At 36.2% G+C, this 16,927-nt stretch overlaps 1 protein-coding gene across 1 annotated transcript in view; it reads right to left on the bottom strand.

Annotated features, from left to right (window-relative positions):
• LOC139715629 (otoferlin-like) overlaps positions 1-16,927 on the bottom strand; it is a 141,286-nt gene that overhangs the window by 110,144 nt on the left and 14,215 nt on the right. The window contains exons 4-8 of the mRNA XM_071627189.1: positions 15,132-15,234; positions 14,428-14,654; positions 13,157-13,251; positions 8,543-8,694; positions 112-243 (exon numbers count right to left, since the gene is read on the bottom strand). Coding sequence (XP_071483290.1) covers positions 112-243; positions 8,543-8,694; positions 13,157-13,251; positions 14,428-14,654; positions 15,132-15,234 — 709 coding nt within the window. The remainder of the gene's footprint in view (positions 1-111; positions 244-8,542; positions 8,695-13,156; positions 13,252-14,427; positions 14,655-15,131; positions 15,235-16,927) is intronic.

Raw genomic sequence — 16,927 nt, 5'->3', positions numbered from 1 at the left:
GAGGCATGTCAATGGCATTGCTTGATAAGGTCGACAAGATTCATCATTGTTTGTTTGTTTGTTTTTTCACACAAGAACGTGGCTTGAGAATGATTGCTTTATGTAACTGACCTCATTGTAGAAGGGGCAATTCGTGGACTTCTTCTCGCTGGTGTACTTCTTCTTGCTGCCGACCTCCACGCAGATGACGGGATCGATGTCGAGCCCAGCCAGCTGCCTAGCCTCGTGGACCGTGACGGAGACCTGCAGCAGGTTTTAAAGGGAAGACGGAAAAAGATTGATTGAACAAGCAAGAGCAGAAGACGCCAAGGAAAACACAATCATAGAGATGCGAAAGAAGCATGACCAGATGGTAGAGGAAAGGGGGAAAAATATAGAGGACAGAAGACACACCAGTGGGGAAAAGAAAACAGTAAGGTGGAGAAAGAAAGAACAATATGACGGAAAGATAAATTAGAGTCACAAGAGAGTTAAGATGGACAGGGGGAGGAGATAAACAAAGGAAAGAGAACAGATGAGCAGAGGAAAGAACAAAATATTGGGATGAAGGAGACAAGGAAGTGACAAAGAGACATAAAAGATGTAAGGGAGAGAACAGATGAATAAAAAAAGGAAACCAAAATGGGTAAAAGAGAGAAGATACAGAACAGAGAGAAAAGAAAAGTGACAGAGATAAAACAGAATTTTACGGAGGTGAGAGAACAGGCAAATGAAGGAGAAAGAACAGAGGTATGGAAGAGAGAAAAGATATTAGGAAGATAGAACACATAATGTTGGAGAACAGGAAAAAAATTATAGAACAAAAGATTTTTAATAATCGTCGTCGTCATAAAAAAGGAAAAAAGATGGTAACGTAGCAAAGACTACCAGCAAACATGGAATGTAAATCTCTGCTTTGTTTCATGATGATACCAAGAAATGACTGAAAAAAAAAAGAGTTAACATGATGATTGCACGTACGTAAAACTCCAATATCAATATTTGCACTACAGATTGGATCTGTACAAAATACAAACTGTGAGTGCCAATATTACACTGTTTGATTCAAGCTAATTCTGTTTCATCTTCATGGCTTTCAGCAAGTTTGAGTGACTTTCATTTGCAGTTTTGCTGCAATTGAAAGGAAAAAAGAATATACTGCACTTTGATATGACATGCCATTCAGAACCAAATAAAGCATTTTGATGTAAGTTTCCATTAACACAAGTAGAATATGGCTTTGATGAAAAAAAAATTTATACGTACAGTGCATCTACGTCTGATTTGATATTGTTTAATACAGTGTACCAATTAACCCTTTATGTGCCACATTTGTATGCCCAACTATGTCGACAGCATGCCAAGTTCGCATATTCTGCTCAAATGCACAAACCTGCCCAACCCAATCAATAAATCGCTAAAAGTGTTCCACGCGATTCCATTCATGTCACGTGCAGCTTGCATTTTATGTCATGATAGACTATCAAGCTGTGTTCCCCACTAGATTTGTGAGTAAATTCTATCAAGTTTCTGTCACTGTTTTCTGTGCAAAAATCATGGCTCTATACTTGTACTAGCTACTGGTCATCTGAAAGAAAAACAATCACAGATTTGACATACAATTCACACCAAAGTAGAGCTTGGCATTTTCTCTACAACTTTGCTCAAAACATGTCAAGGGTAACAAAAATCTATAAAAGTTACATTGATTTGAAAAACAGAATGTTTTCCCAAAGCATAACTACTTTGCTGCCTCAGAATAATGTGGCACACAGGGGGTTTACACCATGGCACATAAAGTGTTAAACCCTTTTGGCATCAATGAACTCTGGTTTAGTTGCTGAAGTCACATTTTTGTCCCTTGGTTTTATTCTATGTATGTCACAACTTCCCCATCATGTGAGTTGGGCAAACACCTTATGCATAACAATGTAACAATCCCCGTAAAGGCCATGGAGTCAAAACAGGGATTATCAAAATAGGATAATGTGATCTTCATCTATTCATATACACTGTGGTTTAGATTTAGGGCAATGTTCTGTGCTTATCAACAAGTCAGTGTCGTAGATCAGCGGATGTGGTGATTGGCTTAAAGGGAAGCAGTCCTGAGATTTTCACTGTACTGATAATTAAGAAGAGTAAAAAATATAACCTTTCACCAATTTACACGCGTGGACATCAAAAATTGTCTCCGTACGCGATTTTTAAAAAATAATTCCTGCAAGCGATCGTGTAAGAGCCTGCCAAAAGGTGCAACATCATTGATGCCCTACTCTCACGTTGACAGCCGTGCCTCAGAAAACCAATTTAAGTGTTCAAAATGATCATATCTAATTTTTTCATAAAATGTGACAATATGTGGTTTTATTACTTCAAACAAAATATTTCAAGCTTATTTATATATAATACAATTAATATAAAAATAAATAGTAAACATGTATTTATAAATAACTAGGGATGACGAGCAGAACACCGCTGGAAAGAGTTGTGCATCGATGACGTGTGACTCTCCGCCAAGACTTGCTCATTTGCAGAGTCACACTTTTTTAACCGAAATGTACGAGCTTATTTGGTGATTTGAAAGTTTGTTTTTGATGAAAGTAGTTCATTGGAGGTACCAACAACAACATATTTTTTTTAATTTTGTGAGGACTGCGTCCCTTTAAGAAGCAACATTGCTCACATAAAAGAGACAAAAGTCAGAAAGAGATATTGGTAGCATCTATCATTCTTTGTTGTCAGATCCCCCCCCCCCTCCCGTCTTTCTATTTTATCTCTCTCTCTCTCTCTCTCTCTCTCTTTCTCCTTTGCCTTTCACTCTCTTTATTTTCTCTGTTTCTCTCATACCCCTTTCATACTGTGCACAACTTTAGCTCGCTTCTTTAGCGAGGAAACTTTAGCTTGAATGGGCTTAAGTTGTTTTATATGGCCATTCTCATCCATCCACGGTTTCATGCAAGATCAGACCTATCGCCCACTTCATCCCCCCCCCCCCCCACACACACACACAATAATAAAGTGGTCCTTATAAAAGGTGGGTCCCACATTTTATTGAGACCACTTTGTTTTTCTTAGGGTTTTTTTTTTTTGTACTCAGCCATTTTAAACCCAATTTTCATCAAACAAACTTTGAATTGATCTTAGAATTGTATGCTCTTTAATATTTCATATAAGTGGTTTCTAAGTATCTCACAAAAAGTTGAAACCTGAATCCTCATCTCTACCAAAATTATATAATGTCTTTTAAACTCTAATCATTATAGCAGATATGTAAAATTCCTCATTTAACAGGCAAAATCATACATACAATATATGATTTATAGTGCCTGTTTGAACTACTAAGTGAATGGGGTACTTGAGACTCATTCTTCTTCTAACAATGATATCTCTGATGTCCAACCCATAGAAAATTCTAAGAGATATTATACAGTATATATAACACACTGTGCATAGTATATGCATTTAAGTTCATGAATGCGTGAAGTATTTCTAAATTTGAGGCAGCACGGTGCAGTGTTAAAGCGTCTTTAAAGTGCTATCTGCTTTTCATTTTGTAATGTTTAAAGTTAAGGGACTGCAGCAAATCATACTTGATATCACCTCTCTTTCCTCCTGCAATGTTTTCTAACAAAACAGTTCATTTTGCTGCGCCAGAATTCTGGTAAATCAACCCAGTCAACCAATAACTGACGTAAGAAAAGAGAACAATTGGCTATGGTACATTGTACAGCTGCAGGACCTTCACACATCAATACCCACATTGAATGCTATGAAAGAGAGAGAAAAAATGGCATATTGTACTGGATATGATGAATACACTTGCAGCAAAACAGTGTACACCAGTATTATATTTAAAGCAAAACTGCTCAGCAAAACTGTCATGGCGTGACTGACATGCATGCTGGCCCTGTTGATAGTCAAGCATTTTAGATCTGTACATTCCTTATGAGTGAGTGGTACATTATTCAGCATGTTTAGCCACTGCAAGAGTTATTAGCAACTTTCTGAAGGCTTTTGCTGATCAAAATACTAACTCTAAATGAGCCAGATTAATGGCAATAGTGTGCTATAAAATCTAGACAACTGTGGACTTTATAATGGACTTTTTAAGAGCTCCAACACTGCATTTTCCCTCCCTAGTAAAAATTACCATATGGTCTTATCGAAGTGGGACAGTAATTTTTTTGCAGGTGATTTATGACTGTGGCACCTGATCGCCTGTGAACCTGATTTGTGGGAAATAAAGTGCAATCACTCAGAGCAATGGACTGCTTACCAATGCATACTTTCAAGTCTAATGGGGCCTAACAATTAAATTTTTCACACACCATGCAAGTCTTCTTCTAATACAGAGCTGCACTTTCAACTATGAAATTTGTGTTAAACTCAACTTAAACCTGCCTAGAGGGGCACACTGTATCACAATTGGTAAAACATCATACCCCATCAAGATTGATAAGATACATGTAGATAGAAATTTTTTGAATAGATGGCTAAATGAACTAGTTAACAAATAAGTGAATATTAAAATTACATCATAATCTACATTAGGGTGTAATCAATCAAAAATCAAAATATGATACAAATCCATGAAACTTTGAAAAAAGTTTTCAATAATTATCTGTGCTTACTATAAATGCAGTCCTACAATGAATGCTTCACTATAGTTATCAATACGGACCAATACGGACCAATATGGACCAGATGGAATATCTACCATGGAAATATACTCTAGGAGCAAATCAAACAGTAAACAAACTAAAATTATGTATTCAATAAATTCTGTGATTTGCTTTATATATTTCTTGGTTTCCTCTTCACAGAAACCATAGCCAAGCTACATGTAATACGTTAATTGGTAACTATAAACTTTCATTCGAAAAAAAAATAATAGCAATAGAATAGATAAATAAATAAATAAATAAATAAACACACAAACAAATGAATAAATAGATAAAAGAATTTTTTTTTTAAATGTCTCCCCCAGCCTGACAGTTGCCTAATAGCGTTAAAACCATCATTGGTTTAAAACCTACGTGTCTATCAAACCAGGCAGCTCATAAAACGTGTGGATGGACTAGACTGTCCAGGCAAAAAAAAAAGACAAAACACAACATCTGTCTCGTACAGGTGTTTTTGTTCTCTGTACAATAAAAGGGAATATTGATCCAATTGCACATGGCAGTCCACAAGCACAAAGTATGGATTTTACCAGCAAAAAAAAAAAAGACAATGAAAATACGAACTACATCGAAAGAATGGTTCATGATTTGCATCATAGACAAAGCAAAGTGTGGTTTGGAAATGGCAAGCAATGTAGCAGATTGTTGAAAGTTTATCAAAGTGAATAGAATGAGAGCTTTTAAAAAGTTACAAAATTGTGGATATCAGAAAATCAGGTAGCATTCTGTCCCATCTACAGCTCAATGAGGTTGTCTTCACACATTTATGACTGTCAAGTTACTTTGATAGTTACATGGAAATCTTCATACAGTGCCATTTATTCTGTTCAATTTGGGTTTGTTTAAGATGTATAAGAACATGAGTTTGGTCTGGAAGACATAAATGTATAATAGCATACTTTTGACAAACATTGTATCCAGTGCAGAGCCATAAAGAAGATGTGTCCCACAAGGTTGAAATTTAAAGCACATCTTATCAAATTAAACATGAGAATGATTTAAGTAACTTGATAATCATATTCAAAAATAGATATGCTTGGCATACTTCAAGTGCTCACATAGGAGATACAAAATGTGTCACTATCAAAATCAAATCAACTTATTTTCTATTTTCCCTGAAAGTCTTTGGTTTGCTTTTAAAACATTTATGTGGTATGTTTCTCTGCAGTACAATATCATATTCAAATGAAATATGAGCATTAGATATCAGTGATGCCACAAGTGACAAAAAAAGAACACCATGTATTTTGTTTGATCTCTATAACAGGACACGATGTGACCATTGAGCTCAAAACTGACAAAAAGTCACAGATTATGATTCTCTGTAATGGCCCAAGATATGTTAATCATGTTAACTGACTCAAAGTTTGTCTCACCTGAGAGAGTAATCTTTTCTCTACCAACTATCAAAATTTGGTGGCTTCAAATTAAATTGAAATTGGGAAATTGAGATATTTTTTGGCAGCCTTTCTGTACCTTTTTTTTTTCAGACAGCCACTGCTTCTACTGGGAAATATATATTTTCATCTATATTTTTTAACATTATGCTTGAGTGACACTAATCTTTAAATCCTCTTTTCTCCCTTTTCTATGAAACCGTACCTCCTAACTCTCTCTTATTTCAATCACTTTTTGAAAGGTTATAATGGTCCAATTTCATGAAGTCATACATCATTTTACAGCTTAGAGCTTATTAACTCTTTTAAACTATATAGAAAAGTTGAAATTACTTTTGGCCTACTTTTTGTGGTTTTTGAGCAGGGTCGTCATATTATAATCTTCACGTACTCAATTGAAAGGCTGTAAATTTTTATGACAGCCACAAATTTCTTTTTCCCTGAAACACCATTGACTATCTCCCATATTACAGTCTACATTCCTTTTTATGAGCCACCATATACATGTATGCATACTCTCATTTGCGTATCTGTGCTGGTGAGAGACATTGTAAATATCAAGAGGTAAAATAGTCTCCCCCATATGTCTCTTACAACACGCCCATAAAATGTTCGATTGTGGCTACTAAATTCAGCTGCTCTTTCCATACAGACTTAACAGATCTACTAGACTTTTGATAGAATAATACATCCAGGAACTGAGGATTTATACCCCCCCCCCCCCCACATACATATTAAAAAATGCAATTTGACATTAAATGATTAAATGATTTTATGGTGCAGGTCAGGAATATTATTAATTCAGCTATGAAATTATCATTCACAATAGACAATTTCTGTCTTGTAGGACTAAAAAGAAACTGTAATATCAGATGGCAAAAAAAACCCTAACAAAAAAACATAATAAAAAGTAAAATTCTTATAGTTTACATCAGTAATTTTGTTTAAGATGTTATGAGCCTCATGTGGGCAGCAAGAGAGAGAGAGCAAAAAAAATCAGCCGGTATTAATTTTGTCTGTAATGCAACATCCAACATACAAACTCTTAGGGCACAACAGGAGATGAGGTTTGTCAAAGTGCAAATAATACAGAATGTCATTTCATTTCATGCCATGCTGCACAAAGCTTTAATATTCTATAAAGCACAAACAGGGGTGGGGTGAGGTTAGCTTTTACATAGACAATATTGCGAGGCTTCAGTGTGTAAACAAACAAGTGCATGCATTGTCACAGAATAAGATACGCATAGCACATGTATGCAAACCTTTCAAAGATAGACTAAGTAGAACTAATATATGATATTTTACAGCAGGTAGATACTAGCTTTTATGTCAGGACTTGTCAGATCTGACACACAAAAATATTTTCACATTATTTTTGCCATGCATTAAAAGGCAAGATCAATCACCACAGGACCCCCCCAAAAAAACACAACAACAACAACAACAACAACAACATCAACAATGACACATGAAAACAAGGAACCATTACATTGCTATAGCCATGCTGCACTACCACTGCCACGTTTAGAAAGATTGGGGCAGGTACATTGCATTGGCGAGAGACCTTTCTCTCACGTTACATCAAACAAGAATCCATGAAGTCATAATTTGGATCAACAGGTTCATTTGATTGACACACAATGACCTCGTCACATTTAGCATGCAAATTACACGTAGCCTTGACGAAAATATTAACATCAAAAAGCATGAAGACAACAGAAGAATAGAAAAACTACACCCATTTGGGAAAGACGAATATTGCACGTACAATATTCCAAATATACCTATTCTACAACACGAAATGACCTTTAGTATATGGATCAATCCACCAATCAATCAATCAATCAATCAATCAATCAATCAATCATTCATTCATGCATTCAATGAAGTCCTCCATCAACCCAAAGTTTCTATTCAGTTTACCACTTGAGTGATCATTATCATTTTGATAGTGCAATTTTTTTTTCTTCAACTTCATTCTAACATGTCATCAGCTAAGAACCAGAAGGGCTTTATCACAATTCTGGAGGGTAATGAGTTCATTGGTATCATGTTGTAGAGCTCAATTTCCTCTACACCATGGTGTCAATTCTTTTTATTTTTGAATTCCCATAAAATGTAAAAAAATTAAATAAAACTATAACCTTGCTATTTCACCCTATATTTAGAACAATGTTTATAAATCTACCCATTTTTTATCAAATAATTGTTTTCTCTCATTTGATTGTTTTAATTTTTATATAAAAAATTATGCTAAAATGTTAGAACGTGATCATGATAGCACCTTTCTTGTTCTCAGCTGACGATATATTCCATATACTGAATAATCACATCCAATAATAAATATTTTCACGTTCACCTATGATGTTTACACAAACAGCACAACTGTATCCTACATGAAACTAAAAACAGACAAGAAAACCAGAAGAGTTCCCAGTGCATTCATAGACCATGCATTTGCAAAGTGAAATGATGTCCTACCTGAAAATCCTGGTACTTCTGCGCTGCCTGCTCCCCACAGATTGGACCCAATTTCTTGTAGGGCGGGATCTCAAGCTCCTCGTCCAGGAGCGAGATGTCGTCGTCAAGCATCCCGCCATCGAGCTCGTCAATCTCGAGGAGCGGGAGCTCGGCTGGGGAGGCATGGTCCAAGTAAAGCATGGATTCAATATGTGCAAAGGAGCCCCGAAGGGCATGGCAGGTTAGTACATGAGGTGCAGGTTAGTGAGGAATGGGTGCAATGAGGGGATACACAAAAAGATGCAGTGAATGACATGATGTAGTGGCGGATCCAGACGGGGGCGGACCAGGCGTGCGCTCCTCTTTAGTTGTTGTTCAAAACAAAGGAAGTAAAAAGAAAAAAAATGAGGTGAAACCCAGAAGTAGCACCACAAATACTGTTTGCGCCCCCCCCCCCCCCTCCTTTATGGAATTCCTAGATCCGCCCCTGCGATGGGTATGAACAGCTTTCATACATTAATTATAGAAGATTTGCAGAGGAGACATACACTGTGTTTACCAGTAGAGATGAAATGAGTCATTCAGCGAAAGATGCATGAAGTAGAAAGGTTAGCGATTTCAATCTGACTCTTAATTCTCAATTAGAAGATACAACTACCCGTAGTAATAATGGCATGACTACTGTTAAAGTGGACATCTTCATGTTGTTGAAATTTTCACGCATTTCACGCAACCAGAAACTACCGCAAAAAATAAAAGCATGTGAATATTTGTGCTTCCTATATCTTCCAGTAGCTGCAATGTCTTGATCACGCAGAATTAAAAACATGCGAAACTCTTCTTACCCGGCCAAGCACGAAAATATCCACTTTTACAGCATCAAAGGGGAGAACGATGTATGAAGTAAAAAGGCTAAGGAGTTAACATTTAGTCCTGCTCTGTTGACCAATCGTTGCACAGGTGACTTTCTACTTTTATTGCCAATCTATTGTCCAATATGTCCTGAAGCTGACTTTACGATTCAAATACCTGGTATAGATTATGTAATCTTCTTAATCCCTTTTGAATCGAGATAGACAAATCCTTGCTGCACTTGTGATGGTTCACCAATTCTAAATTACAATCAAAGAGTGTGTCTATATCTAATGTCACAGTTTGGCAAGTTCTAGTAAGATGAATTAGTTTGATCAGAGCTTTAAAGGTTGATAGAGGGTAAATTACAGCTGGTTATCATCTCATGCATATAATCAGCCGGATTTACTTTTTTTTTTTTTTTTTTGCATTAGTGATCTTTGTCAGCAACTTGTACTGTATGCGGCATATATTTCATGAGGTTTTTATTGTTGTGAGTCAGGTGCTATTCACAAAATGAAAAATGCACAAAAAACATTGATTCTGATTCTGACATCACTGTGATACATCTCTCTGTTCATTACCTTACTACACAATCACAAATTCAACCACTCACGAAATTGTTGAGATGTGCCAATTCATGATTCATGACTGGGGGAAATATATGGTGCATGTACAGTATTTAAGAGATGACCAAATTTTCATTTTGCACTGATTTTCACTGATGAAACTAGTATGCAAAATGATTTGAAAATTATGAATATGGGCAAGTCCAAGATAAGGTCCCCTCAGAAGGCAAAATTTCATCTTAGCTCAATATTGACATGTTTGGTATCATTTTGAAGCTTATGAGTTGAAGTTTTGATTTCCATGGATGAAAAAATTATATTACGTAAATTTATGCCAATTTCAAGGGCTTCATTTGCATAAATATGAAACACAGCGTTACGTATGGGACATTTATAAAAATTCATATTAATTCAAAGGAAAGCAAATGATATTTGATTAATATGTGGACATAAGAAGTTCATCAAATAGTTTAACTTGGTATGAAAATTTAGGGATTATGCAAATGATTATGCAAATTAGCTCGTGTCCTATCATGAGATGTCCCATACGTAACAAATTGAGGTCATTTTTTTAGGTTTATTCTGAAATTGCTAAGGTTATATTAATGCCCTTTTGGAAAGTTCTAATTTATTGTTTAGAGAAATTAAATACCATAGAAAAAAGAAAAAACAGTAAAAGGAATATTTTTTATTAGGCATTGAAATAATGTTACGTATGGGACAAATGCGTTACGTATGGGACTTCCTCATACATAATGCATGTGAATGCATGTAGCTAGCTGGGAAGGTCTCTCAGTACACAAATGGTCAATCATCCTGAAGAAAGCATCCCAACATTGATGCTACTTTCTGAGTTATAGACACTTTAAACAATGCATGTACTTGACTGAACAATTTTCAGAAAGGGGGAGGGGAAAATGGCAAAGTACACAATGAAAAATCAGCATTAAAGGGATGGTGTAGTTTTTTGTAGAAATGGGGATTCAGTTTTCAACATTTAATGAGATGATTGGAAACCAATTATATGAATTACTAAAGAGCATACAATCCTAAGACTAGAGGAATTCAAAGTTTAGTGATTGAGATCCAATTTGAAATGGTTGTGATATAAATATTTTAAAAAAATATAAAGTAAAATGATTTTTTTTTTATTGCAAGTGATACACAAATTGTCCTTATTCAGGTTTCAATGATAGCCACGACAAAATTCATGGGTATACATACTGAGGTGTGACTCGAATCAATGACCTGACTGCTAGACAGACATCATATATCTACTCGATCACTGGGGTTCCACGCAGCAGGTATTGCTTGTTTATAAAAATTAATATTTCTTGTGTCAAGTTGTTTTTTATTGAAACGAAATGGCAAATTGCCCTTCATCAATGGAAGTAAACACTTTAAACTATTCGATTTTTCAGTAGTAACTATCCTGATAAAAATAGGGCATACATACTCAGGTTTGTCATAAAAATATTGAATATGATTAAATATGATTATGATGACTGGGGAATATTGTTCCCTTGTCAATCTGGATCAGTATTTGAGTAGTTTCAACTGATTCCATTTCAATAATTATGCAAAAATTTGTTTATGGGTATTTTGCAAAATTATTTTGCAAAATACCCATAAACATGTCTCTCCACACACTAAACGAATGGGGGACAAAGGGCAAGCATACTCAGGTTGGTCATAAAAATATAAAAATATGATTGAATATGATTAGGATGGTGAATATTTGGGGAATATTGTTTCCTTGACAATCTGGATCAGTATTTGAGTAGTTTCAACTGATTTTACTTCAATAATTATGCAAAATACCCATAAACATGGTTCTTCACACACTAAATGAATGGGGGACAAACTGTCCCATACGTAACTGTCCCATACGTAACACGTCATGTCTGTCTTTAATTAGAACCTGTAATTAGAGCTTTTTACCTAATGACACGAAACTTACCTGTGATAATCTTGAGTGTTGTGACTTTCATCACAGTGAGTTACAAGTTGTAGAATGAAATACTTTCAGAGAGTTTTGAGGTTGAAAAAAATGTTCAAAAAAACAAAATTTTTCTGGTCCCATACGTAATGGCACATATTTTCTCTTCTAGAATATAATTGTGAAGGTCATTTTTCTCCATTTTTTGCATGATTATACTTCTCCTAGATATCAATCACCATGATAAAGTTTAATATTATCAAAAGCCATTAACACTATTTTTCAGGTCATAAAAGTCTCTGAATGTCCCATACGTAACGCGCGTGTTATCTTGGACTTGCCCATATATGAAGAAGGATGAGTTCAAATGTATCAAAACTGAAATGGAATAAAATCACTTGGAGCATCACAGTGAAGAAGATAGAAGTTACTACATACAAATTATCATACTTTGTATGCTAAAATTCCTTACATTAAGATAGACACTGAGGAATGAACAACTTACAATGTGCAAGTTAGAGTAAAGGTTAGTATGTGCTAGTCTGTTTAATAGTGGTATACTCCACTACAGTACAGAAAAGCTAGTGCAATGTCAGAGAGTGAAGCAGTGCATCGCAAACACAAATTTCATATCAATTAATTTGATGTTAGCTGAAGAGCAAATAGAGCATGTAGTATCTGAGCACATCCAATTTCCTGTTGGTACATTAAAGACCTACAGGACAATTCATTCACGATCAATTATTTACTTTTAAATACGAATCATTTCATCACATGTAGGAAAAGAGAAAAAAAAGCCAAAGAAAAAAAGACACATAGGCCTAAAGTAGATATTATGTAGCAACACCATTAGACCTTGTCTCTTTTCCAATGTTTATTGTGTAGGTATATTGCACATGAAAACATACAGACTATGTATTTACGAAGAATACAATACTACGAACAAATAGAACAGGAGCACATACTTAGTTCATTTTTCTGCACCCAAACAAACTCTGATTCAAACTTTGTACAGGTTTTTCCAATGTATCGAGACAAAATTTCACTTTTCAATGTGAAGACATTGAAAGAATCACATCATTAAAGCATTATATCCAGTCATCCATTTTCCCCATCTGCGGTGTGTTGTCGTATCAATCGTCACTTTCATAAAGGAATAAAAGTTGCACACAGTGTGGTAGATGATACTGTATATTCACAATATCCTCGGTAAGTCAAAATGAAAAAGACAATGTAAATACAGGAAAAAGAGACTGTTGCCATGGTGATACTCACTGCCTATTGTTCCGATGCCGTAGTCTGCTTCGTATTTCTCTTCCTTTCCCTTCTTCTTTCTGCCTCTCTTCAGCTTGCCAAGGAGACTCTTGGAACTGTTCAGATAAATTTGTATTTATCTTGAATTTGGAAACCACAGCATATCAAAACTATTTGTACGCATTTCAACATCATGAAATATTAAAGGCCATACTACTTTAATAAAAATACACTATCATTAAATTCAATTTATATTCAAACTCGAGACATGGAATACTTTTGATGATTATATGGCATTTGTGGATTCTCTTCACAAATGTCCAAAAATAAGAGGCAAATTGCTTAAATTCATCATTAAGATCTTGTGTTTTATCACAGATACAGTGTAAAAGTAACATGTATCTCACTAAATCCATCAGCACTATTTTGAGAAACAAAGTTAGTATACAGGTGTATGTGAACTCATTCATCACAGGTCCATCCATTGTTCATGGAATGAACGCGAAAGTATCAATACAGCCATTCACACTGCCAGGGAAAACTTGCGACATAAGAAAAATCATGACATTTTCGACATCTGAAGCATCTGCACAAAATAGCAGAGCAGTGTATAATTCCTGTAACCTCTTTCACTGACTATGAATTGGTGGCAGTTTCTCGTACATGTATCCCTACGAAAAACCGCCACCGATTCATGGTCGATAATTAAAAAAAAAAAAAAATGACTACTGCAAGACCAATCTATGCAGGCAGTGAATGCTTCGCATGCACGCATCCACTGTTCGTAGTCTCGTCGCATCAGACATTTAACAGTAATACCACAACTGTATCTTCCACCTAGATTATAGACCAATTCTGAGAGGCGATTTGTGTATTATGGCCCTCTATCGGCATGGGCAGCGCCATTACTGCGGTGTTCACGCCTACCCACCCCCTCCCTACATTAGCAATGATGCACGTGTGCACGGAATGAAAAACTGATGCATGGTTGTTTTAGCCAATAGGCGTCTCGTACTGAGTGCGTGAACACTTGCTAAATGCCCGAACCTTTGTTACAAGTGCGCATACTCCTGCTACGAGTGCACAATAAACGGGGAAGGGGGGGGGGGGTAGGTGTGGGGACACCACAGCTTGAGCTAATGGCTGTGCCCTGTAACCGCAACTTGTCTGCTGCCCTCAACGAACCCGAATCCGTCTATAGGCCAGGGAATAAGAGGAGGAGGAGTAGGAGGAGGAGCAGGAGGAGCAGGAGGATCGAGGAGGAGGAAAGAAGGAGGGGATCAACCACTGACCTCTTCTGAGAGCTAAGGCTGAGGGATGACCCGTGGTGACCTTTGGTCATCATCTGGAAGTTCTCGGAGTACACCGAACGACTGTCGCTCTCGTCTAGCTCCTCGTACATGTAGCCCAGGTTGTCTGATGCATGATGGGTAGGGGGCGGGGCCGTAAAGCTCTCATCCATCCAATCACCGACCGTGCCGTCTGGAGCCTGGTAGTACACATCCAGGAAGATCTCCACCTGAAATCAGACAAAAGAGCATGCACAAATTGAGCGGCATTGACTGCACGCTTGGTTAACCTTCTCAGTGTAGAGAAGAAAACATGAATGTTCCTCCTCACCACAGCACTTACCTGTATGCACCATATTTTTGTGGGGGTTTTATTTTTGTGAATTTGGCAAAGTCACATGATATTTTGCAAATTCAACAAAATACAAAAACATGAACTCTGAGCTCAACATAAATGCAATGTGCACTTCTACGTCCATTGTGTCCACCTTGGTTGCAAATCTAACCAGTCGTAAAATTGTCGGGAAGTTTTGACTAAATGATTAAAGTGTTCCTATTAAACATGTAAAAAATGAAAACCTTCCCACTCTCCTTTAAAAAAAAAAAGGAAGAAATATAATCATTGCACTGGTTGGTCATGACAACAAAGCAAATCCTAACTGGATAAACAAAGGTTTGGCTAGCCTCCAATCAAGCCTCTATCTTACATGAGTGCTTCTGTTGTTGTGGTCCAAGATGGGTTCTCCCTGAATCTTCAGCATTCCACGTTCCATCAGCTCTTGCAGCACCATCTTGAAAGTACCCACCGGCCTTGTAGAAATTGAGGCAAACAGTAACAACAATTGTATACACTTGTACAACAAATACTTAAAGGACAAGTTCACCTTTATAGACATGTGGGTTGAATGAATGCAGCAATATTAGTAGAACACATCAGTGAGAGTTTGGAGGAAAATCGGACAATCCGTTCAAAAGTTATGAATATCGTTAGAAGTTTCTGCTCAGTTACGGCTGGATGAAAAGACTAAGTAAGCTTGTGATGTCACATGAGTGCAACGGTATAAAGAAAGAATAAAGAAAATTCAACATATTTCCATATTTCTCGCATAACAAAAGAACACTCCACTTCTTTCTTTCAGAAGGCAGGGGGGATGATATTGCCCTTAACATACGTCAGTAGCAAGTCGAAGAAATTTGCACTTTATTCAAAAAGTAAAGTTTTGTTAAATTCTCTTTTTATTTTCCTTATATACAGAGTTGTACGCATGTGACATCATACACTATAGTGGTCTTCTCATCCAGCAGTGACTGTGTAGATACTTAAAATATTCATAACTTTTGAACGGATTGTCCGATTTTCCTCAAACTCTCACTGATGTGTTCTACTAATATTGCTGCATTCTCTCAATCCTAAAGGTGGACTTGTCCTTTAATAGTGACAAAACTTCTGTATTCAGAGTTTAAAGCTAGTTGAGTCGGACCTGACGGAGCCTGCCTGTCACACTTTATATATCACTGCAAGATACAGTGTAGCAGCATCATTTTGATTTGTTCTGTCTTTACCCATGTAGAAATCAGTGTACAATTAATGGATGGTCAAATTTTAACAAATTACATCATTTAAGAGCCTTGAGCTTTACTAGCTCTTTATGTAGAAAAATGGAAATTCAATTTTGGTAAATTTTTTGTGTTTTTTTTTTTTAAGTGGGCAGTGACATTATGATGGTCCTGACATTATTTGATACAAAGGCTGTGTTAAATTATTGTGACTGCCACAGTTTTTTTTTCCCCTGAAACACTATTGACTACAGTATCTTCCATACCACAGTCTACATTCATTTTTATGAGCTACCATATGCATACTCTTACTTGTGCTAGTGACATTGTAAATATCAGAGGTAAAATTTTCTCTCCCATACAACACATATATCTATCACGACATACACATGTCTATCATGACATAATGATATTATCATTGATATCATCATATATGATTATGACACAAACAATGCCACTGCTACCACTTCCACAACTACTACTTCAACTACTTCTTCCACTACTACCAACTATTATGACAACAACTACTGCATATATACCTGTACTTGAATGTACCAACACAGAAATCTAATCAACAGGAAAAAATGTATCACAAAACCCGAGCTTTTCCTTCATTTCCCAATGTTCCTCAGAAGAAAAAAAAAGGCAGGTGTTCTAAAACTTATGAAGACATGGGTGGACTTGTACAAAGCTGGTTTTGTCAACAACAACAAAACAGAAACATTCCACAAGAACATAGGAACAGCTAGCAGGTATATATTATATACTACAGTGTACTCATACATTGATGCTATCTATCATGTGCATATAAAATACTTTTATATGTCACTGCAACAAAATGCTAACAATAACATATAATCTTTGAAGGTTAATACATGGTTGATACAACCTGGGGAGAAGTTTGCAATACACTATACGTGAAAAAGCAACACTATAACAATCACAA

This window comes from Diadema antillarum, unplaced genomic scaffold (genome assembly GCF_040938485.1).
Source record: "Diadema antillarum isolate AM-2024a unplaced genomic scaffold, OU_Dant_1.0 scf00000006, whole genome shotgun sequence".
Taxonomy (NCBI): Eukaryota; Metazoa; Echinodermata; class Echinoidea; order Diadematoida; family Diadematidae; genus Diadema; species Diadema antillarum.
This window is presented reverse-complemented; position numbering and strand designations above follow the sequence as displayed.